The 25,796-nt window shown below is 39.3% G+C and overlaps 1 protein-coding gene and 1 long non-coding RNA gene across 3 annotated transcripts in view; one reads left to right on the forward strand and one right to left on the reverse strand.

Annotated features, from left to right (window-relative positions):
- The first annotated feature begins 2,170 nt into the window (after nt 1–2,170).
- On the forward strand, nt 2,171–4,129 carry LOC131147871 (uncharacterized). The gene is made up of 2 exons (XR_009134957.1): nt 2,171–2,288; nt 3,742–4,129. It is a non-coding gene; the product is annotated as an uncharacterized LOC131147871 (long non-coding RNA).
- Nucleotides 4,130–4,832: 703 nt separating this feature from the next.
- The window catches only part of LOC131147870 (vacuolar protein sorting-associated protein 26A-like), a 35,377-nt gene continuing 14,413 nt past the window's right edge, over nt 4,833–25,796 (reverse strand). For both annotated transcript variants that reach the window (XM_058097500.1, XM_058097501.1), the window contains 4 exons: nt 13,306–13,350; nt 6,424–6,479; nt 6,145–6,320; nt 4,833–5,338 (listed from right to left, as the gene is read on the reverse strand). In XM_058097500.1, the coding sequence (XP_057953483.1) occupies nt 5,160–5,338; nt 6,145–6,320; nt 6,424–6,479; nt 13,306–13,350 (456 nt within the window). In that variant the 3' untranslated portion in view covers nt 4,833–5,159. The remainder of the gene's footprint in view (nt 5,339–6,144; nt 6,321–6,423; nt 6,480–13,305; nt 13,351–25,796) is intronic.

Below are 25,796 nucleotides of genomic sequence, written 5' to 3' on the forward strand. Positions count from 1 at the left end.
ATGTTTCTTCTGGAATCCCCTTCTTATAACGTGAATTTTTGGCCACTTAGGGGCCATTGAACCAACTCTTGATCTTTGAAATGATATCTTATCTTTGCAAGCCCCTTTGTTGGTCTATAAATAGGGCCATGAGGCCTGTGTCCTGGAATCTTAGGAGAGAGAGGAAGATGTCAAAGGGCTGCCATTATGAATATTGTCTGAAGTGTTAATTCTTGAACCTCGTAAAACTTCAGTTTATTCATTGGAATGGATATTGTCTTTTTAATCATGATTCGCTACATTCCCAAAAAGTGGCATGCATTCCCAATGCTAAAGCTTATCTTGGCTAATTATGTGATTAGGAGCAGTTTCAAAGAAGTTTGATGTGCTGGCCCATTATAGGGTTCCTTCCCCTTGACCTGTGTATTTTGAAAATAATGGCTTATCTGAATCCTAAAAAACCTAGGAAGGAATTCAAAATCAATTTTCGCCCAAAAATACATATTTTATAAAAAATATATATATTTTTTAAATAACAATTGAAAAAAGAATATTTCTCAAACCAATTTTAAATATTTTTTTATGGGCCCAAGGGTGGTGTGCACAAGACTACCCTCATAAGGTCTAGCTAAGAGACAAAATCCTCCAAAATTCCATTGTAATTAAGAAATTTACACAGGAGTAGTCCTAATGAGCAAGATTATTCCTAAACTACCATAGGCATTTTTATTTATGACGAAGCTACCCTCACTGGTTGTTAGAAGGATTGTTTAAATATTTTTGTTGTATGGAATCAAATTTTAGATGCCCCTTTAGTGGGTAATGAGGTTATTGCCACCAAGCTGAAAGAGGTGGTTGCCGAGAATGTTTGCAGGACTAAGAGGAGGTTATTTTCAAATTTTATTTTGATCAAGCACATGATTAGGTGAGTTGAGGTATTCTTTATAAGGTATTGGATAGAAAGGTTCTTTTAAGGTGAGGTAGGTTGATTATGGGCTGCCTTGCCCCTGCCTGTAGAAAATATATATATATTGGAAAGGAGAGTTGGGGGGGGGGGGGGGGGGGGGAGGGAGCATCATTAATGGGAAATGGTTGGGGGAGGAGTGATCTTGGTGAGGAAATGGTTATGACAATTTCCTTTGGAGCTAGCTGTTTTTTTTCAAAAAAGCAACTAAGAGTAAGTTTGGTTTTATTACAATGGTTGGGATATTTGAATGCATTTCACCATGCAACTCCCTGGAAGCTACTTTTCTTGCATGTTTGCATGCTTCATTTAAATGCAAATTAGATGATGGTTCCTATATTCATTTTTGGGAGGATTTGTGAGAAGCAATGTCAGCCATCCTTGCTTCCATTGCTCTCCTTAGACACCCTTAGTTGGTGCACTCCCTCAAGAAGTTCGAGCCTTCCCTTTCGTCAAAAGGATCTATTCTTAGGTCTCCCATCGCAAGATGAGGAAATGTCAATACATAGGATCCTCCACAACTTTCTTTTATACCAAACCATGAGGGAATACATTCTTGCCTGCATAAGATAGGTGCTAGGGCATAGCCACTAGGGGGTAACTTTTAGGAAAAAGGATGTGTGATTCTCAATTTGACCTCCCAAATGTCATGTCCTAGCACATGCAGGGAGAATTAATGGCCATGCTTTGTTATTTACTTTTATTTCACATCCATGTTTTAGAAGGTTTAATCGAGGCTCAAAATATGAGTTGATTTCTAAAACTCTCGAACCTCAACCTTTCCAAAATAATTGGGAGTTGTATCTTAAATGTTTAAAATGATTTGAACTTTTTAATGTTAGAGCCGTCTCTTGTCATGATTTACATAAAATAAAAATGTTCTAGCATTGTATTTTCAAATTTCACATAAAATTAAAAATAACTAAAATCTATCCGGTGTGAGTAAAAAAAGTTATATGTTCAGCCAATTTTATTTGAAATTTAATGACTGAACTAGCTTTTATTAAATTTTTATGATAATATATTAATTGTATTCATAAGAAATAATATTCTCTGACCTTGTGTTTCTTGTGAAAGAACCACAACCTAATAATGCTAAAATTCCTGGAAGTAGTTCCTAAATTCTTAGTTTTATGCCACCTCCTTGGTGGCTGCACTATTTTCTCCCATGGACTAGGGTTTATCAGTATAATCTGTACTTTTAACTTTCTGTTTAGCTGCATTTGCTGTCCTGACCAGTTTTTTCTTCCACAGAAATATATGCCTGAATTGGCTAGTCTCTTCTCTCATGTGCTTGTTGATGTTAGCAGCATCAGGGCTCTATGCGTCCGCTGGTATTTTAAAGGTAAAATCTAGTATGTATTTTGACATGTGCATTTCAGTTTCACAGTCTTCTTGAAAGCATGTTGGTTTTTCTTTTGTCGAGGACAACTGTGTTTTTTGTGCTTTCAATAGCAAAGAAAGTTAAACAACAGCAAAAATTTAAATGGGTATCAATGGTAGCAAATATTGATAACAAATAAGAAAATGTGCATGTGTGTCCAATTTGGGGTCTCATCTGACTGGAAAATAAAACAATTTCCATTCGTCATGATGTCATGGTTGTGAGCTGGTTATCTTTAATTCTTCCTTTTGTTTTGTAATACAGTAAAAACAAATCCTGCTAGTGGAAGTGTTGGAAACATAATGAATTCAATATTTAAGTTGCATGGAATGCTCTCTCCCAACCACCTCAGTATGTATATATATATAGTGGAAGAGTTGGAAACATTATGAATTCAATATTTAAGTTGCATAGAATGCTCTCTCACAGCCACCTCAGTATATATATATATATATATATATATATATATATATATATATATATATATATATATATATTTATGAAACCTGGACTTGCATCAACAAAAAAATGTTCACGTAGAATAATTTTGAACTAGCATGTAAGTGGTGACCCATCTATACCACAGATGCTTCTGGTGGCAGACAAATCTTATGTAATATATGTACTATCTATTTCAGATGTGACACACAAACAGTCTCTAATCCAAAATATCAAAATAAAATTTACAGTTTTTGAAGTGCATCCAATAATTAGATGCCTTTAGATACATATCAAACATGTGTTAAATGCTTTTTACGTATAATTTTTGTTAGACAGCACGAATATAGAAGTTCTTATAAATCACAAAAAGCAAATATTTAACAACTTAAGAGGTTCTAATAAAAGGAATATTCATTAAGAGGATGTAGGATAAAGTATCAACTTTCAACTATGGAATAGCGTACATGGTTTAATGAAAGAGTAGCATTGAATGACAGAAGTATATTTATTCATAAATTTATCCTTATCATTTCATTGGCATATCACCATGTCTGTGCTGTGTGTTTCTTGTACCCTGGGGTCGCTTGGGGCCAGTGGAACCCAATGCTGCAGGATTAGGTAAATACATCTATTACACAGTAACGTGTTATGAAAATTTCGCATTGCGAACAATAAATTCATGTTTCATCCCTCCTATTGTACATTCCTGAGACATGTTACAGGTTTAACATAAGCCTTTTCCCTTCATGCATATGCAAGTAACAAACAATTATTATAAAATTGAAAATAAATATTGCCACACAGGATATGGATGTCATTTTTTTACCAATTAATGTGCATTCGAGAAGCTTGTAATGCAGATGGAATGTTTTGGGTGTTTTTTTCCACAGAATGTTTCCACACTTTCTTGCAAGTACTACAGTCAGATGGTAGAGCGCATTCATTTAATCAAGACTTATTTGGTTATATGCAGATTATAAAAAGGCCCCCTCAAAGCAAAAGACCCATAGGGCAATGGATGACATTAGAGAAAGCATAATGGAGCTCAAATACTACAGGGAGAGTATATTCAAAGCAAAGACCAAGAAATGATGCTGATAATTATGCCACCTTGCAGATTGCAGATTCTTATGTGGAATGGTTCATTTTTACAATTACCTTCCACACCATATCAGCTTTTGTCCCAAAAGTTTTCAGGCTTCTGTAGTTGGCGTGTGTAATATTGGTTTTCTTTAATTTTTCATCATTATAGATTTCACACAATCGGTCGGCTTTGTAACAATGGATCTAGTTTTGGCAGTGTGGGGGGTGTGTTATACTCCATTATAAACACTCTTAAAATCAAATTTTCATGTTCTTTACATATGAGGAAACATTTTATTGTCACAAGGGCCAAATTCTGCACTACAACAGAGGTGTTCATTCTTGCTTGGCTCTCAATCCCACGGACGAGTTTGCCCATGCTCCGTTACAGAATTTAAGATTCAGCTCAATGGCCTAAATTCTAATTTGAATATAACTCATAATGTCTTATAAAGGCCGAGTAAAAAAATGATGAATATAAAATGGGCAATAAAATTTATATTGCCGTCCTGGGACCAGCATTCTTCTCTTTTTTGTTTTTTTGATATGTTATATCACATACTTGCAGCTCTCGCACAAATCAATCTGAAATGCTCATTCCTTAAGGAAGCACCCGCTCGATTCAAGATCTATTTTTTCCTTCGTGTACAGATTTGTTTATTGAAAGCAAGCCAATGAAAACAACATTTGAGTCTGGAAAAAGAAAAGGAATCCAGTGCAGCATTCCTTGCAGTTAGTTGATTTGTAGAAAATGAAACTACAGGCTCACACCAAGCCATTTTGTGATGCCTGGTCTCGGACAATGTTTTGCACGCCTCCCTTGGACCTCTGGATGAGATCCAAATAGAGTACGTTGCATGGTAAATGCTGATTCAGCTGAGAGTTGGCTTCTCAATCGTGAAGCCTTAAATTCCAACATTTTTGCTAGCCAGGGGGGCAAATAATTAATAAATTCATAATTCTGGAATTGGTAAAAAAATATTTATCAGCTTAGAAAATCCCTCAATTTTAACTCAAATTTTGATATAACAAACAAGAGTACAGGTCTTAATGGCTGGATATTACACTTTTAAAATCACAACAGATAGCACAACAAATACAATTTGGATGTCAAATAACAAGGCACCAATGCTGAAACCCAGCAAATATTAATATTTAAACAACAGTAGATCCCATTGGCTCCCAACAACAAAAATATGATAACCATATAACGATCTTGCCAGTCATCTCCCAGTGTTCAACTAGATGGCATGCATTCAGCTCTCTTTCTCATGGTGTAATGTCTGGCAACTCAAATTTAATGAACAATCATAGAGTTTCAAGAAGGCGGTACACTGTGATTTCTTGCTGCTTGAAATATCGTCGATCCTCTTCATCCACCAGCACAAGATTCAAAAAATACTTGACACTGAATTTGTTATTGACGTTGCGATAGGTTGGTGTCAGTTCATATGGACTCAGGAACAGTCTGATTGGAATTGATTCACCTGTAAACAGTATAAATGGTTTAGATACACTGATTTCATATTGTTTCTCTATTTTGTGAAAGAAAACATGCCGTCAGAAAGGGTAAATAACTGGTAAAGATTTCTAAATCCATCAATCAGGTGGTTCACAAATTCTATTTAGCCCAGGGTCAGAGTCAACATACCAACATAAAGTCAGGCATTAGGACCTGCAAACTATCTAAAACTAAAATTGCAGTAGTATACTAACCATTGCCCAAACACAATAGATAGCCTAGGGAAAAAGACACTCCCTTTTCCGGCAACTACAACCTCCTCCCCTATTTCTTCGACAAAAAGCTATATCCATCTTTTCATTTGAAAAAATGGTTTCTTACCACTCCTCTATGAGTTATCCATATGCCATGGAAGGAGATGTGGCCGAATTTAAGAACTAGAATGAAATACAAGGTTTAAGCCTTGATAAGGCTGAAGTCTCAAGAATCTTCGGATCAATGAGTCCAACCATGTAGGTCACAAAGGCTGCTGACAATGCAGTTGGGCTGTGATAGCACCAGGTTTCTCTTCTTTTGGTCTTAAATGGTCCAAGAATAGGACCAAAAGAACAAAGACCAAAACCCAATAAACCATCCATTCACCCACGAAAGTGCAAAACCTGGATGTGAAGACGTCTAAGACAGTATCACAACAATATATGAAATACACCAGTGATACCAGTTATTATTTTAAAACAACAATCAAGTGATAAGCATAATATAGAGAAGTATGTACAAGAAGAAATCATGCACCTTACTGGTCCAATAAAAGAAATTGATGAAACCATGTACCTCTGACAGGAGCACCATCCATCAACTCGAATTTTGCCAGGGTTTCCGTCTCAACATAAGTATTAGGCCCTGATCCTGTGGACTCCCGTCGCCTAATCTCAAGTTCCATATTTTTAATCTTTATTCTCACAAGAAGAAAATATATTTTACCAATGATAACATCTTTCAGATGATACCTGGAAAAAAATTCAGTCTCCAGTAAGAGAGGACAGATCCATACCACCATTTACAAGTACTCTTACAATTAACTATGCCAGCATGACTTTGATTTATACTCACTTGCTTTTGCTATATTCAAACTCAATGTGTAGACAATCCTCAATTCCAACTTCCATCTATATGAAGCACCAACATCAATAAGGAAAAATATTAGCAAAGAAATTGACAAGTGAACTAATACTGTCCGGCCAAAAACTGTCACGAAATAAACATTACAACTATAGGTTAAACAATACTGTGCCCAAACCAGCACAGTTGTCCTTATGTGGATCAATATAACATTGATTGGGGCAGAAAGAAACATTACAACTATAGATTAAACAATACTGAGCCCAAACCAACACAGTTGTCCTTAAGTGGATCAATATAACATTGATTTGGGCAGCATGCCCAAAATCAACGCAGTAAAGCATTCTTGGGGAAGATCTTAATTATAGGAGCTGATAAACGAGACCAAAAGTAAAACATGTCCTAAAGCAAATCAAAGAACTTTTTAAAAATGTTAGAAGAAAATATGTTATTTTAGTGATTAGGTTGTGTGAGTGCGGATATTTTTGTCCTTGTCCTTTTTGTTCTCATTAAAAAAAAAAAAAAATAGGGCAGACCTGGAGCTGTACACAAGGCTCCAAGAAACTGCTACCTCCTCTTTATCGTGCTTTCTTCCTTCTTATTTCTTCTCTTCTTTACTCCATCCATAACTTTACATGTTATCAAAGTCTTAAAGCTCTTCTAAATGTATTTATCTGAGCTGTTTTCTAGGCATTCTATTTTTCATTTTTTTCTTATCTTCCCCTAATTAATTCTCAAATCTAATTTTCTAGCAGGTTTGATAGTCTTTAAGGATGACTTTTTCACATCTTGGTTTGGCCGTGCAGCGTCCTTGGTAGTACACTCTCTGTTTGTGGTGGTTTGATCATGTGAAGCAATCACACTCTGTTTGGGGTATATTGCTCGAGTTGTTCTGCTTTTGCTCGCTGTGGGATGATGCTGTTTTAATGCTGTGCATTCGTGATTGCTTGCTTGCATTCCTGTATCAGTTGCTGATGGCTTCGACTGGTGTTCAATGACTCTATTTCATGTTCTTTCCTGCACTCACTTCCAGTTGCTGCCAGCAATAATGCCGGTAGCTGCTAGGCAGTCATGTTGTTTATTAAGTGTCTGTGGTGCTTCTTGTGATCTGCCTTATTGTGGTCAAGTAATTCTGCATGGATTGTAACTTCAATTTTGTCGTCAGAGCTGCCTGTTGAAGTTCTGAATCTTTGAAGTTCATGCTCTGTGCCTGTGTTCTGGCTGATTCTTCATAGTTCAGTATTATTCATTCCTAATATTCATGTGCACCAATTGTATTGTATAGGGGTGGTTTGATGACCTCTACAGAGAGCTTCAGCAGATACTGTTTGCAATCACAGCCATCAATATGGTTGGATCCTCCAACTACCTATTATGGTCTCAGGCAGTGCAAGTGTATTGATGTGAAAGTGAAGTCCCGAGTATTTGTTGCGTTCTCATCCACTCCAAACTCCAACGATTATGAAGATTGGATGGAAGAGAATGACACATTACTTGTTTGATAGTGAAATAGCATGGAAATAGCTGCGAATATGATGTTTCATAGAAAAGTTGAGGCCGTATGGGATGATCTTCGTGAAAGCTTCTCATAGGATAAAAATTGACCTCATATTTTTATACCTATATGAGGAGTTCTTCAAATATGACCAAGTCCATTAGTGACTATTATGGTACTTCAAGGGATATATGGGAGGGAGACTCTAACATCTATCAACCAGTTAGCTCAAGCAAAGGCAGATTTTTTGGCTGCCATGTTTTTCTCTGGGTTGAGTCTTGACCTTCAACCCATTCTTGCAATGAGAAGTCAATACCATCTATGAATGAAGCACATGGTAGAACCCAAAGGATCACCAAAAATGGCTCTCATTCTTCTCCTCAAGCTTCTTTGGGTAAGGTAGTCCAGCTATAGCTAGCATTGCCTCCAAACGTTGTAATAGAAATTAAGGGGGACGATGGGGTTTGGAAAGCAGTCATGGTAGAGGTAGTGTGTTAGGATTAGGAGTTTATCTCGCAATTCTTGTCTTTGTACACATTGTGGCATGGTAAACCATATTATTGATCACTGTTCAGATCTCCACGGGAACTGACTTGAGCCAAGAAGTATCTTGCTGGGAGTGATCCATTGTTGAAACTTCAAGTGCACCAAGCCACTCTATTGGGGAGTTGAGTACATCATCTACCGTGTCTCAAGAGGAGTATAACCATCTTGTCCACATAGTGCAACAACTCCAAACTTAGTCTTCTATAACTAAGGCCGTCGTGGCAACATTCAAGTATGCTTCTTGCCTCTTCATCCTTTTCACCTTGGGTTATTGATTATGGTGCTTCCTCCCATATGACAAGTAGTCCTAATTTATTTCAATCCTTGAAGCCCACTACTCTACACTCTAAGGCTACTCTTTTTCATGATTTAGTTACGTCGGTTCTACTAGGGACAATATTCTTTTGTTTACATTAGAATACAACTCTACCCAAAAGCTTAAGCTATATGTGCCTAAATTTCCCTTAAACCCATTATCAACAAGTCAATTAAATAAATCTCATAACTTTTCTGTGACCCTCTTTCCTTGTCATTGTGTTATTCAGGATCCCTAGACGAAGAAGAGTATTCTAGTCATACACTTCCTCAATTTCTACTCATGGTGTTTCTCTTGATGGCACACTCATTTGGGTCATCCATCACTTCAAGGGGAAAAAAATTCTCATGTCCAAGTCTATTTCTCATTTCGAATGTTCTACGTAAGCATGTTAGGACATATTCACCTAGAATCAAGTCAGATAAATTGTTTTCTCTTTATTCATTCAAATATTTGGATTCGTGTAGAGTCAATAATTTGACAGATCATCAATATTTTGTGTCACTTGTGGATGATCTTTTCAGCTGACCTAGATCTATTTGTTAAAAGACAGGTTTGAATTTTTTATGTATTCACTAAATTCCACCAGGAAATAAAAACTTGGTTTGGCATTGGTATTCCAATTTTTCAATCTAATAATTACACTTGAATTTGCTCAAAATGAGCTTCAGTTTTTTATGTTTGTCCAAAGAGATTATACATACCCCTCACAAAAATAGTGGTTGAAAGAAAAAAATTTTACTTGACATAGCAAGATCACTACTTCATATGCATGTTCCTAATACCTTTTGAGCATGTTTTCTGCTCAACAAGACGCCTTAAAATGTTCTAGGAGAACAAATTCCCTTCTTCATGATGTATATCAATAAAAGGCAATAAATTATGCCTTGTTAATAGCAATTAATCTAGGTTATATATATTTTCATTAATACCTTTTGAGCATGTTTTAGCTTAGCATATACAACGTCCAAAAATCACTCTATCTATGTACATTAGCTGGCTTACCATATATGGCTTCCTAAGATCACCGTGTGTAATTAGTATGTATAGATTTAAGTTTCCTTGTATTAACTAGCAGCCTTGCCTTAAATGAAAGACCTTCTCAAAAGAGAGGATAATTCGAACCATTCCGTTATGGTATCAGAGCCATTCTCTAAGAAATCTCAGTCTTAGTTTTCTCAGTCATAACCTTGGTACTTATGGAGAAGTCAAATAATGTTTGTGTTAGATTCACTAGCAAAAATTATGCTGCTTGGGAGTTTCAATTGGAGACCTTTCTCAAGGGTAAAGAGCTGTGGGGACATATAGATGGCAGTAGCAAAGGGGGATCCACTGTGGAAAGGTCTGTGGAAGAAAAGGCAGCGTGGGATGCCAAAGATAATCAAATCATGTCCTGGATTCTTGGTTCTATGGAGCCACTCTAATTCCAATTGAGTCGTAATCTCACCATTGTTCGAGACTCTTGCAGCCGTCACAGTTGTCATCTTCGTCTTCGTCTTCAAACTCTTGCAGCCGTCATCTTCATCTTCTTCAACAGATCTTCATCTTCTTCTACAGTTCTTCTTCTGGTTCTCTCTAATTCTGATCCAGTCGTAACCTTCATTTACGATGAAGGCTCTCACATGGCAAAGACATAATTTTCTCACAAACAAATTGATGCTTATGGATAACCTGCATCAATTTGAGGGGGGATGTCAATAGAAAGCCATAAATTATGCCTTGTTAATAGCTATTAAACTAGGCTGTATATATTTTTATAAATACGAGAGCAGATTTAGCTTACCATATATAGCTTCCTAAGATCACTCTCTGTAAGTAGTACGTACAGATTTAAGTTTCCTTGTATAAACTAGCAACCTTGCCTATATAATGAAAACCTTCTCAAAAGAGAGGATAATTCATCAAATCGTTTTGAGAAACCATGGGTCCTCAGCCATGCTCTTCAATGCTTCATAGACGTGGTACATAGAACGCCTATCTTTTGGACGAGAAACTACACAAGAACATGCTATTGCCACAAATTAGTATGTACAGATTTAAGTTTCCTTGTATAACTAGCAGCCTTGCCCATATAATGAAAGACCTTTTCAAAAGAAAGGATAATTCGAACCAATCTATTAATATACCCAAACACATTTATGCTCTCTGTAGTGCCTCGTATATTTTGGTGCACATGTCTTGTTTATGTTCCACATACTAGTCAAGACAAGTTCTCCCTCATTCTGTTAAATGTGTTTTTTGTCTAGTACTTAGGAACTCAGAAAGGTTATAGATGTTATGAACCCCACACTTGTAGGAAATATGCTACGTGCAGATGTCACCTTTTTTAAGGGAACGCCTTATTTCTCTAGTGCAAGGTCCTCCTTGGGTGAATCTATTTTGAGTCCAACAACAATTTATGACCCCCGCCCCCTCCTTGTGTGCTGATCCTCTTATTCCTATTGTTATCCCTCTCCAAAAAATCTTACTCTTCCAAATCCAGCAGTTATTGACCCAAAAAAACAATAATGGTTTATGAACGACGAAAAGTAAATAGAGACATCACTACTGCCATGCAGCCACCTCTTATGTCCATCCATCACTGTTTTGACTTTTGGTTCTAGAGACTCATCTCAGTGTGAATTGGATATACTCATTGTTCACCATAAAGTTACTTAAACATGTATTCAACAATCCTTATTGCTTATCCTATCACTCACTATGTTTCAGTTCTTCACCTTCCTAGTCCTATATATTCTATAGCCATTATCCATTTCCTTTGTTTCTATCCCTTCCTCGCATGTTGAAGCGCTTGCCAACCCTAGGTGGAAGCATGCAATGGATATAGAAATAGATTTCTTGACCACTCGAGACATAGGCCTTGGTAGATCTTCCTCCTGAAAATGAGTTGGTTAGATGTCATCGATTATTTTGCAACCTTTTTCTACTGTTGCTCGACTAAATTCTGTTTGTGTATCGATCTCATTGGCAGTTAATTTTGATGTGGATAATACCTTATTATATGGAGATTTCTAGGAAGAGGTATACATGCAGTAACCTCCTAGGTATGTTGCTCAGGGGGAAGGACAGTAAAATATGTAGATTGCATGAGGCCATCTATGGTCTTAAGCAATCTCCCTTATCCCAATTTGACAATCTTAGTGTAGTGGTCTCAATATTTGGCTTTATCTAGTGATAATCTGATCGTTTGGTCTTTGTCCACAAAGAAGACAAGTGTGGATCATTACTGGCCAGAGCAGAATTGTAGATGTTAAGCAGTGACTTCACGGTAATTCAAAACAAGGACTTGGGTGTTCCGCATTACTTTCTTGATATTGAGATTCTATGGTTTAGGAAACGGTCGAATCTGTCTTAGAGAAAATATACTTCAGATTTTATAAGTGAGACTAGTTTGTTGAGAGCTAAACCAATTACTATTCCTACGGATCAGCACAAAGTTGTCTAGGGATGTCGAACCAGACTTTGTAGGCAATTGGTTGGCAAGTTGATTTACTTACTATCACTAGACCTGACATATTTTGCAATGGAGGTGGTAATCAGTTTATGGAAAATCCCAAACAACCACATTAGGATGCTATTTGTAGGATTTCGCAGATCAAAGGCTCTCTGAGCAAAGACTTGATTTATAAATGCAATAAAAATTGGGAGATCTATTATGCAGATTGTACTAGTTTTATTGATGATCAAAGGTCTACTCCTAGATACTATACATTTGTGGGAGGTAATGTTGCTACCTAGCATAGCGATAAACAAGCTACTATAGCAAGATCTAATGCTGAAGCAGAATACCGAGTTATGGCTCATCCACGAGCTTATGTGGCCGAAGTCTCCAAGTCAGAGACGTGATTCTTGATAACAAAAGATATGGTTTTGTGATAATCAAGCTGACATATTTATCTCTAGCAATCCAGTATTTCATGAGTACAGAGCACATTGAAGTTGATTGTCATTTTGTGAGGGATGTTGTGTTGAAGAAGATCAGGAGAACTCCTTTTGTGAAATCAGTGGATCAGTTGGGTGATGTTTCCACAAAGCCTTTATTTAAGCTCGCTTGTCTAATGGTTGAAACAAACTAGGGTTAGGTGATATTTATACACCTCCAGCTTATGGGGGAGTGTTAGAAGAAAATATGTTATTCTTGTAATTAAGTTGTGTGAGTGGGCTCCAGGAAACTGCCACCTCTATATTTCTCTTGCTTTCTTCTTATTTTCTTCTCCTTTTCTCTTTTCTCTCCTCTTCTCTACTTCCTCTCTAACTTTACAACAAAAGAAATTAAATAAAATAAAAATATGATGTTATTCTCTTGGCGAAGTATCAGCTACTAATAATGGACATACATTAAAAAAACTGGAAATTACTATTACAAAGAAGAGTCCACTAACAATGTTTGAACATCAAAACACAAAATAAAACAAAAATAAGTACGAACCTGATGCTAATATTGATTGGTTGTTGTCACAACCACAACTAGTAAAATAATAAGAACCATATGAAGAGTAATCACGATGCCACTTACCTTAATGCTATTATTGATTGATGGCATTGGCGTGTAATTACAAACCTGATAAAGAAAACATTATTCACGAATCACCTATTAGTAAGATTCCAAGCCATCATGCAACTTTCTTATATCAAAAGATAAAATACAGGGGCATTGGCTGGTGGAGCAATTTTGGCTTATGCGTAAGTCTAAGAACTCCAAGCTACCATGTAACCCTCATTCAATAATGAAAATTTAAGGAGAATTAATAAACTACGGGGACGGACATAATATAACACCAACCAGTAGACCAATTTAGATTAATTTGAACTTTGAAGAAACTATATCCAGTACAAATTTCTGCAGCAAATTAAGAATGAGCGCTTTGTGCAGACTACATAAACTTTATTAAAATTCATATTATATTGTCAGCTGACAATAAAATTGTTGTCTTCGTCGACTACATTGACAAATAACTTCAAACATTACTTATGTTAATGATATATAACTTCAAGTATTCAAGCCATGTTTAAATTGTTCAAACTATACCCAGCAATTTGTATGACTAGTTTAATTAATTGAATAAAATTTTTATTCATAGTATCCTCTCATAACCTTTATTATCCCTTCTAACGTGTCCATTCATATCCCCTCCTATGAATATTTTCTTAGCCCCTTATATGCCTTGTATAATACTATCCATATCTTCCCAAAATTAATTTTTAAGATTTTCTACTAAGCCAACTTGAGGAACATAAGCACTAATGATATTTATTATCTCTTGGCCTAAGATCATCTTGATTTTTATAATTCTACCCCTACTCTATTTACATCTACAACGTTATCTTTTAAGTTTTTGTCAACAATAGTTCCTACTACATTTTTATGTTATCTTTTCCAGTGTACCAAAGTTTAAATCCTAATTTATCAATTTCTTTAACTTTCTCCCCCACCCACTTAGTTTTTTGAAGGCAGAGTATATTAATTTTTCTTTTAATCATTATGTCCACAATTTCCATGTTTTTACCCATAAGTGTCCCTATATTCCAAGTTGCCAATCTAATCCTAGTCTCTTGAAATAAGTTCTTTACCTGCCCATATCCCACATGATGTAGGACTCCCATATTTGACACTGTACCCGAGTGTCACAGGCCGGATATATCACACCTTTGTGAATGGACAGTGCGGCACTAGCTAAAGCCCCCTTGTTTAACTAGTCAGCCTAGCGTTTACCATAATTCACCAACAAAACACTTTCATTTTCATTCCATCAGATATAAGCGAAAGCAATAAGCAACTTATGAAAGCAGTGACACTTAAGCAGTAAACATTGAAGCAACGCAATTCATTATCAACACCAACATTAACAATGTGTGTCTAGCGAGGGAGGCAAGTAAACTTAACACCTTGACAATAGCTAGTGAGTTTACAAGTTGATGAACACTCACTCTCCCCTAAAGAGCTTTCTATGCTATTCTCACTTCAGCACTAGGAAACATCAAATATGACCGAGGAGTCATCCTCCCCTTTTCAGACTAGGGAAAAACTATCTCTGAAAAATAACCCAACACTAGTATTTACATTATGGAAACCCATCCTAAACGCACAAGACAGGCGATCATAGCCAAGCATAATTTCCTAAACAAGCTCGGCTCGTGACGCTCCCCTACCTATGCGGTCGACGTTCTCGTAGACTTTGATGCTAGGTACACTTCAATTTTGTCCACAAACAGCTGCATATCTTCCGCAGAAACGCAGTTGATTTCTTCATTATCAAGGCCTTTCCACTTCACTAAGAACTCCCGCCGCTTCTTCCTTGAGGATGTGAACTCTCTATCAACAAGGATGTCTTCAACTTCTCGTCTGTCGGATTGCACTGTCTTCAATTTTGCTCTGGTTGACTAAATTCTGCTTGGGTCTTCGATGTCGGTGTTCAACGGCTTGAGTCAACTGATGTGAAACACAAGATGCACTTTCATCCAAGCCAGAAGGTCAATTCTGTAAAAAGTCTTCCTGACTTCGACCAAGATAGGGACAGGTCCTTCATACTTGCAAAGTAGTCTCCTATCTCGTTCCCGTAGTGACCTGATCTATTAAGGATTGAATTTGACAAGCACCAAGTCACCTACGTTAAATGTTGTGGTCTTCTACCCTTATCTGCCCACTTCTTCATCCACTTAGAAGCTTTCTCTAGGTAGGCTCAGGCAATCTCTACATTTCATCTCCATTCTTTGGTAAAGATGTATGTCCTGGAACTCTTACCTTTGTACGACTCATCCACAGTGTGAGGTAATAGCGGCTACTGGCCTATAACAAGCTCAAAAAGGCTCTTGTTAGTTATTTAGCTCTATTGGACATTGAAACAAAACTAAGCCACATCAAGTAGTCGCACCCAATTCTTCTGGTTGACGTTGACAAAATGGCACAAGTACTCTTCTAGTAGCCCATTGAATCTCTTCGTCTGTCCGTATGTCTATGGATGGTAGCTCAAAGAAATGTCAAGATGTGAACCGAGGATTCTGAAAATTTTTGTCCAGAAGTTGCCATTGAATCTCGAGTCTTAGTCACTAACAAAATCTTGGGGAACATCCCGACACTTCACAATATCCTTAAACAATAGTTGTGTTGTCTCCTCTGTTGAACAGTACTTTGGCGTGGGTATAAACGTACCGTATTTCAAAAACCAATCTATAACCACAAGTATAGACCTCGCATCTCCCACTCTAGGCAGGTTGGTGATGAATTCTAATTAGACACTCTAGCACCGTCGTGGTAACAATACTCACAATCAAGTGTGTTACCATCTGCGAGGCAGTCAGCTCAACCTTCTTACTCAGTGCATCAGAAACTTGGTTCAGGCGCCCCGCCTTGTGCTCAAATGAGAAATCAAATTCTGCCAAGAATTTCCACCATCGTCCTTGCTTAAGTGTCCACTTTGGCTATGTGAAGAAGTGGGTAACACCTGAGTTATCCGTTTTCACCACAAACCTTGACCCAAGTAAGTATTGTCACCACACACGGAGACAATGTATCACCGCTAGCATCTCCTCCTGATCTGTGTATTTTCGTTCCACTTCACTAAGCTTATGAGTCCCATACGCAACAAGATGTCCCTCTTGTAACAAGACTCCTCCAATGGCGTAGTTCGATGTACTTGTTTGTACCTTAAAGGGTTTCATGATGTCCGGAAAAGCAAGTACCAGATCTCTCATCATGGCATCCTTCAAGTCATCAAAGGCTCCCTGGCACTTCTCTATCCAGTTCCCACCCCTAACCCTCCTTTAACAGTTCAGTCATAGGAGTAGTTCTCCTCAAGTACCCCTGACCAAACTTCCTGTAATAGTTGGCAAGACTAAGAAAGGAACGCAACTCCTTCACTGTCGTTGGGATCTTCGATTCTTGAATCGCTCTCACCTTTTTCATATCCATCCTGATATGACCTTGTTCAATCACATGACCAAGGAATTTGATGTTCCGCTAAGCGAAAGAGCACTTCTCTTTCTTCACATACATATTGTTCACCTTCAGCCTGTCGAACACCTTCCGTAAATGTTCTTTATGTTCCTCCAAAGTGGAATTGTTGACAAAAATATCGTCCGGATACACCACGACAAACTTGTCAAGGTGCTCAGGAAATACCTAGTTTATCAAGGTACAGAATGTTACATGCACATTCGTCAACCCAGATGGCATCACCAAGAATTCATATGCCCCATACCACGTCACGCAAGTTATCTTCAGCTCATCCCCATCAGCAATTCTCACCTGATAATAGTCCAACCTCAAGTCGAGCTTAGTGAAGTACTTGGCACGACTCAACTGATCAAACAAATCGATAATAAACGGAATAGAATACTTGTTGCACATTGTCACCTTGTTGAGTACGCGGTAGTCTACACACATCCGCATGCTCCCATTATGTTTCCTCTTAAACAACACCGATGCTCTAAACGGTGCTTTGGAATGGCGAATATATCCCACTTCCAAAAATCATCAAGTTGTTTTCTCAACTCTACTAACTCTAGAGGTGCCATTCCATATGGCCCCTTAGCAGGTGGTTTCACTCCTGGCAACAAGTCAATCTCATGCTCCACACCCCATCGTGGAGGCAAGTTGTGAGGCAGCTTATTCGGCATCACCTCCTTATACTCATCCAACACAGCTTGGATGGTCGTAGGCACCAACTCTTGGCCTACTTCTTCCTCTACCGCCGTCGTGACTAGATATGTCTGCTCACCCCTTCTCAACCCCTTTTTAAGTTGCATGGCTGAAAGGAACTTCTTATCGTCTCCTTTCTTTGCAACGACTTGCACCATGCAAGGGTGATCGCCCACCAAACACAAGGAACCAACAAAAGGCATCGGCGCTGCCTTAGTCTCCCCTCAGGAATTCTATTCCCAAAATTACTTGGAAGTCATCCAACGGCACTGCTATGAAATTTGCACGACCTGCACACTTCCCAAGCTTTATAGTCACTTTCTTGGCTACTTCCAGAGTGGGTTAGGCTACAAAATTCACCGCTTTCATGTGTACTGAATCCTTCTCCAAGGATAAGTTGAGTCTCCCTGCTTGTGGGTAGCCCTGGTATCCACCATAAAACGGGTACCCTTCCCATTTGATCCTCAAGTCCACAAACATCAATCCTTTTTCTTGTGTAACTTTCGGTGTTTTCTCCTACTTTTCCAATGCGTTCACTAGCTGCATTGCACCCATCATCGGGGTATCATCCTCTTCCCCATCACTTTTCGCTACCCATTCCCCAGTGTAAGCTTGTAAGGCATTAAGTGATGCCTTGTGAGGTCACTTAACAACTCTATAAGGGACTTGACACAAGTAGCATGAAATTCTACCCTTTCTAGTGGGTGTGTTGAACCCTCGAGACAATGAAGCTTCTTTTGAAGTTGATGCCTTAGAGTCGGCTCCCCCACTTTTAGGTTTTCCTTTCTTGAAATACTATCCATTGTTTCCACCAACGTCACTCTCTTTGGATGCAGCGGTATTATCACCAGCATAGCCTATCAAGCGTTCTGCAGCAGCTTGTGCAGTAGACAAGTCTTGAACTCTTCGCCTATGAAGTTTTGTCCTTGCCCACGGTTTCAACCCCTCAAGAAAATAGGACAGCTTGTCCTTTTCCGACATGTCCCTGATATTCAACATCAAAGCAGAAAATTGTTTCATGTATTCCCCGATTGACCCAATATGCTTGAGGTCTCTTAGCTTTTTCCTAGGATTGTACTCAACATTCTTAGGAAAGAATTGGGCCTTGAGCTCTCTCTTCAAGTCTGCCCAACAATCCACTACACAGCGTCCATTTTCAATTTCACTATACTTAATACGCCACCACAGTTTGGCACCACCAACAAATAACATAGCCGCAGGATCCACTTTCACCTGTTCTGAGTCTATCCTCAAAGTGCAAAAGTACTTCTCCATGTTAAACAAGTTCTCCAACTCCTTGGCATCACGGGTACCCCCATACATCCTAGGTTCTAGTATCTTAGTTTTGCTAAACCCCAAAGTGTTAAGAGTTTCCTATAGCAAGAACCATCACATTCATCTTTGCGGTCAGATCAGTTATCTGAGCTTGCAAGGTCTCCACAGTGTGGTGAAAGTCCTCTAACATTTCCACCATCGAACTTTTTATGATCCCTCCAATTCATCAACACGTTTTGTCAGTCGGGCCATCTCTACAGCCACATTGTTGGTTGTCATCTCAGCTTGTGCTTCTAGCACCTCAATTCTCTGGACATTAGTCAACATGGTCATTTACCAAAGCTTTACTAATCCCACAAAAAAAGTAATTGAATTCAAGTAGCAACTAACCAAACTCTAATACCAGATGTCACAGGTCAGATACACCTTTGTGAATGGACCATACGGCGCTAGCTAAAGCCCTCTTGTTTAACTAGCCAGTCTAGCATTTACCACAATTCACCCACAAAACACTTCCATTGTCATTCCATCAGATATAAGCAAAAGTAATAAGAAATTTGTGAAAGTAGAGGTACTTAAGCAGTAAACATTGAAGTAACGTAATTCATTATTAACACCTTCGTTAACAATGTGCGTCTAGTGAGGGAGGCAAGTAGGCTAAACATGTTGACAATAGCTAGAGAGTTTTACAAGTTGATGAACACCCACCCTCCCATAAGTGTCCCTATATTCCAAGTCGCTAATCTAATCCTAGTCTCTTGAAATAAGCTCTTTACCTGCCCACATCCAAAATGATGCAAGACTCGCATATTTGACAGCATACCCGGATGTTACAGATAGACTATTTTCACACCTTTGTGAAAGGACCGTGCGGCGCTAGCTAAAGCACTCTTGCTTAACTAGTCAGCCTATCGTTTACCACAATTCATCCACGAAACACTTTCATTAGCATTCAATCAAATAGCAGCGGAAGCAGTAAGTAATTATGAAAGCAGTGGGAAGGAAGCAGTAAACATTGAAGCAACGCAATTCATTAACAACACCTCTGTTGACACTGTGTGTTTAGCGAGGGAGGCAAGTAAGCTAAACACGTTGACAATAGCTAGTAATTTTTACAAGATTGATGAACACTCACCCTCCCATAAAAAGTTTTATATGCAAATATCATCCTAGCACTAGAAAACATTAAAGTGACAGAGTCATACTGCTTTATTTGGCATACAATGAAACAAATACTAGAAAATAAACCTACACTAGCATTTACATGATGAAAACCCATCCCAAACGCACGAGACAAGCGGTCACAGGAAAGCATAATGCCCTGAACAAGCTAGGCTCGTGACCAAGGTCTTTCCACTTCACTAAGAACTCTTTACGCTTCTTCCTTAAGGATATGAACTCTCTATCTGCAAGGATATCTTCAAATTCACATCTGTCAGGTTGCACTATCTTCAACTCTATTCTGTTTGACTGACTTCTGTTTGGATCGTCAGTGTCGGCGTTGAACGGCTTGAGGCAACTGATGTGAGACACAAGATGCACTTTCATCCAAGTTGGAGGGTTGATTCTGTAAGACGCCTTCCCGACTTTGGCCAAGATGGGGACTAGTTCTTCATATTTGCAAAGTAGTCTCCTATCTCATCCTCGTAGTGACCTAATTTGTTTAGGATTAAGCTTAACAAGCACCAAGTCAACTACGTTAAAGTGTTACGGTCTTCTCCCCTAATCTGCCCACTTCTTCATTCGCTTAAAAGCTTTCTCCAGGTAGGCTTGGGCAATTTCAGCATTCTGTCTCCATTCTTTGGTAAAGATGCACACCCTAGGACTCTTTCCTCCGAACGGCTCATCCACTGTGTGAGGTAATAGCGGCCACTAGCTTGTAACAAGCTCAAAAGGGCTCTTGTTAGTCGTTAAGCTCTTTTGGGCATTGAAACAAAACTAAGCCACATCAAGTAGTTGCAAACAATTCTTCTGGTTGGCGTTGATGCAATGGCGCAAGTACTCTTCCAGTAGCCCATTGAACTATCTGTGGGTGATAACTCGAAGATATTTCAAGTTGTGAACCAAGGATTCTGAAAAGTTTTGTCCAGAAGTTACCAATGAATCTTGAGTCTCAGTCACTAACAATGTCTTAGGGAACACCCCCATATTTCACAATATATGTGAAAAACAACTACATCGTCTCCTCTGCCGAACAGTACTTTGATGCAGGAATAAACGTACCATACTTCAAAAACCTGTCTATGACCACAAGTATAGACCCTGCATCTCCCACTTTGGGTAGGTTGGTGATGAAGTCTAGTGAGAAACTTTTGCACGTTTTGGACAGTACTGGTAGGCTCTAGAAGCCCCACAATCTTCCTCCGCTCCACCTTGTTTTGTTGGCAAGTGAGACGAATTCGGGTATAATAAACCACATCATCACGCATGTGCGGCCAAGTACCCCTACTTTATTAAGGCCAAAGTGCGCTGCCATCCTGGATGCCCGGACCCATATTGTATCGTGACACTCACTCAACAGTGTCTTCCTCAAATCACCAGCTCGTGGCACAAAGAGCCGGTTACCATGGGTCATCAACAATCCGTCTTCAATCCATAAGTGACATGTTTTCCCCTATTCGGTAAGCTTCATTAGGTTCTGCGCAACTAGATCTTTGGCTAAGTTCTCCTTAATGCGCTCCCGCATCGTCGTGATAACAGCACTCACAGTTAAGTGTGCGACCATCTACAAAGCTGCCAGCTCGACCTTCCTACTCAGTGCATCCACAACTTGATTCAAACGCCCCGCCTTGTTTTCAAAGGAGAAATCAAATTTTGCTAAGAATTCCTGCAATCGGCCCTGCTTGGGTGTCAACTTTGGTTGTGTGAAGAAATGGCTAGCTCCTGAGTTATCTGTTTTCACCACAACTTTGACCCAAGTAAGTGATGCCTCCAAAAGCGGAGACAGTGTATCACCACTAGCATCTCCTTCGCTTCAACTGTGTACTTCCGCTTTGCTTCACTAAGCTTACGGCTCTTGTACGCAATAGGATGTCCCTCCTGTGACAAGACTCCTCCAATGGCGAAGTCAGATGCATCTGTCTGTACCTCGAAGGGTTTCATGACATCTGGAAGAGTAAGTACCGAATCTCTCATCATGGCATCCTTCAAGTCATCAAAGGCTCCCTGGCACTTCTTTGTCCAGTTCCACCCATGACCCTTCTTTAGTAGCTCTATCATAGGAGCCATTCTCTCCGAATACCCCTCTACGAACTTCCTATAGTAGTTGGCAAGGCCAAGAAAGGAACGCAACTCCCTCACTATCGTTGGGATCTTTCGTTCTTAAATTGCCCTTACCTTCTCCATATCCATCTAAACATGACATTGCTCAATCACATGACCAAGGAATTTGATGCTCCGCTGAGTAGAAGAGCATTTCTCTTTCTTCACATACAGACTGTTCTCCCACAGCTTGTCGAACACCTTCCGTAGCTGCTCTTCATGTTCTTCCAGAGTAAAAATACATACAACAATATTATCCAAGTACACCACAACAAACTTGTCGAGGTACTACGAAATACCTGGTTCATCAAGGTATAGAATGTTGCAGGCGCATTCGTCAACCTGAATGGCATCACCAAGAATTCATATGCCCCATACCACGTCACACAAGTAGTCTTCGGCTCATCCCCATCAACAATCCTCACCTGATAGTGGCCTGACCTCAAGTCAAGTTTAGTGAAGGGCTTCGCTTGACTCAACTGATCCAACAAATCAGCAATCAACGATTGTGCACTGTCGCCTTGTTAAGCGCGAGGTAGTCTACACACATCCACATGCTCCCATCATGTTTCTTCTGAAACAACACCGGTGCTCCGAACAGTGCTTTGGAAGGGCGAACATATCCCGCTACCGACAACTCATTAAGTTGCTTCCTCAACTCTACTAACTCTAGAGGTGCCATCCGATATGGCCCTTTAGCAGGTGGTTTCACTCCTAGAAACAACTCGATCTCATGCTTCACACCCCATAGTGGAGCCAATTTGTGAGACAACTTATCCAGCATTACCTTATTGTACTCATCCAACACTGCTTGGATGGTCGTAGGCACCAGTTCTTAACCTACTTCATCTACCACCACCGTGGCTAGATATGTCTGCTCACCCCTTTCTCAATCCTTTCTTGAGTTGCATGGTTGAAAGGAACTTCCCATCGACTCCCTTTAGTTGCAACAACTTGCACCATGCACAAGTGATCTCCCATCAGACACAAGGAACCAGCCATAGGCATCAGCACTGCCCTCATCCTCCTTAGGAACTCCATTCCCAAAAATGACTGGAAAGTCATCCAATGACTGTGAAATTCGCATGACCTTCCCACTACTCAAGCTTCATAGATCACAATCACTTGCTTGGCTACTCCTAGAGTAGGCTGGGCTACAGAATTAACTACTTTCATGCGTCCTATATCCTTCTCTAAGGATAAGTTGAGTCTTCATGCTTCTGGTTTCGAAACAAAATTATGAGTAGCCCCGGTATCCACCATAGCGTGGGTACTTTTCCCATTGATCCTTTAAGTCCACAAACATCGGTCCTTTTGCTCACTTAATTTACGGTGCTTTTGCCTGTTTTTCCAATGCGTTCATCTACCGCATTGCACCCATCCTCGGGGTATCATCCTCTTCCCCATCGCTTTCCACTACCGGTTCCGAAGTGGAAGCTTGTAAGACATTAAGTGTTGCTTTGTGAGAGCACTCAAAAACTCTATGAGAGCCTCGACACAAGTAGCATGCAATTTTACCCTTTCTATTAGGTGTGTTGAACCCTCGAGAAGAAAAAGCTTCCTTTGAGGTTGATGCTTTATAGTCGGCTCCCCTAATTTTGGGTTTGCCCTCCCCTCCACCAAACTCTTTGGATGAAGCAGGGTTATCACCAGCGTAGTCAGACAAGCATTCTGCAGTAGCTTGTGCAGTAGACAAGTCTTAAACTCTTTTCCTATGAAGTTCAGTTCTTGCCCACGGTTTCATTCCCTTAAGAAAATTGAGCTTGTCCTTCTCCGACATGTCCCTAATATCCAACATCAAAGCAGAAAATTATTTCACTTATTTCCTGATTGACCTAGTATGCTTGAGGTCTCTCAGCTTTTTCCTAGAATTGTACTCAACGTTCTCATGAAAGAATTGGGCCCCAAGCTCTCTCTTCAAGTCTGCCCAACTATCCACTACACAACGTCCAGTTTCAATTTCATTGAACTTGGTACACCACCATAGTTTGGCATCACCAACCAAATACATGGTCACAGTATCCACTTTCACCTGTTCTGAGGTCATCCTCACAGCATGAAAATACTGCTCCATATCAAACAAGAAGTTCTCCAACTCCTTGGCATCATAGGCACCCCCATACGTCCTGCGTTCTAGTACCTTGGTCTTGCTAACTCCCAAAGTGTTGGAGTTCCCCATAGCAAAAACCATCAGATTCATCTTTGCATCCAGATCAGCCATTCAAGCCTGCAAAGTTTCCACAGTGTGGTGAAAGTCCTCTGAAATTTCACCTGACAAACTTGCTTGATGATGTTGTGATCCCATCACTTCATCAACAAGTCCCCACAGTTGGGCCATCTCGTTGGCCACATTGTTTGGTTGTTGTCTCCGCCTATGCTTCCAGCACCCCGATTCTATCAGCATTGTTTGGTGGTGCCAGGGTCACTTACCAAAGCTTTCCAAATCCCACAACAGAGGCAATCAAATTCATGAAGCAATTAACCAAGCTTTGATACCAGGTGTGACGGGCCGACTATTTTCACACCTTTGTGAAAGGACCGTGTGGTGCTAGCTAAAGCACTCTTGTTTAACTAGCCAGCCTATTGTTTACCACAATTCATCCACGAAACATTTTAATTAGCATTCAATCAAATAGCTAGGGAAGCAATAAGCAATTATGAAAGCAGTGGCAAGTAAGGAGTAAACATTGAAGCAACGCAATTCATTAACAACACCTTTGTTGATTGTGCGTTTAGCAAGGGAGGTAAGTATGCTAAACATGTTGACAATAGCTAGTGAGTTTTCAAGATGGATGAACACTCACCCTCCCTTAAAGAGCTTCATATGCAAATATCATCCTAGCACTAGGAAATATCAAAGTGACTGAGGAGTCATACTAACTTATTTGGCATACAATGAAACAAATACTAGAAAATAAACTTGCACTAGCATTTACATGATAGAAACCCATCCCAAACGCACGAGACAAGCGGTCACAAACAAGCATAATGCCCTAAAGAAGCTAGGCTCGTGACGGGCAACAACCTAGCCCACCCTCGCCCACTTTTCGCTACACCCAGGTGGTACAAGTGCAATGTATCGCTCATAGGGGACACCCCAACAAATATTCGATAAGGATTCATGTCATAGTGATTTGACAAATTTTACGTTAACTGTAAACTATCTAACAACCCTCCTCTGGGCTTGGGATCAGTTGTATGTGTTGCATGTTTTACTGTCTTCTTATATAAGTGGAAAAAAATATTTTAAAAAGAAAATGAGAAAAAGGTTTACAAATAGAACCACAAAAGACACAAGCTCTAAAAGGGAACTAAGTGACAAATAGTTAAAAAACTCAATAAGAGAAAAAAAATTGAGTCCATCCAATAATTTGCAGCCATTCAAATGAGGTATAAAGAGTCTGCATCTTCGCATTCATCCTTCCAACTGAAATCTTAGCACCCTGAGATATCTTTTAATTTCCTTCCATTTGAAGCCATCAACATAAGAGCCAAAGGAATTGAACCAAGACAAAATTTTCCTAGTCCCTTACCGTTGAATAACTTTTCCAACCAAATAAAAGCTCATTCATTTTTCAAGGCATTGCCTAAAAAATGTCGTTCATAATGCCAATCATTACCAAAAAGCATATTCCAGACTTCAGAAACTATAAGGCAACAAAGAGCAAAGTCCATACAAGCCATTTTTGTTGATAGATCTCCATATACACTTCCACAATACTAAACTCTCCTTCGGAATTTCTCCTTGGTAACTTTAGCACCGATTCACCAGAATTTTCTCTCTGTTCTTCAAAAACCTTCTTCATTTCAGCACCCATACAAACTGCCCTATT

The sequence above is a fragment of the Malania oleifera genome, chromosome 2 (assembly GCF_029873635.1).
Source record: "Malania oleifera isolate guangnan ecotype guangnan chromosome 2, ASM2987363v1, whole genome shotgun sequence".
NCBI classification, from domain to species: Eukaryota; Viridiplantae; Streptophyta; class Magnoliopsida; order Santalales; family Ximeniaceae; genus Malania; species Malania oleifera.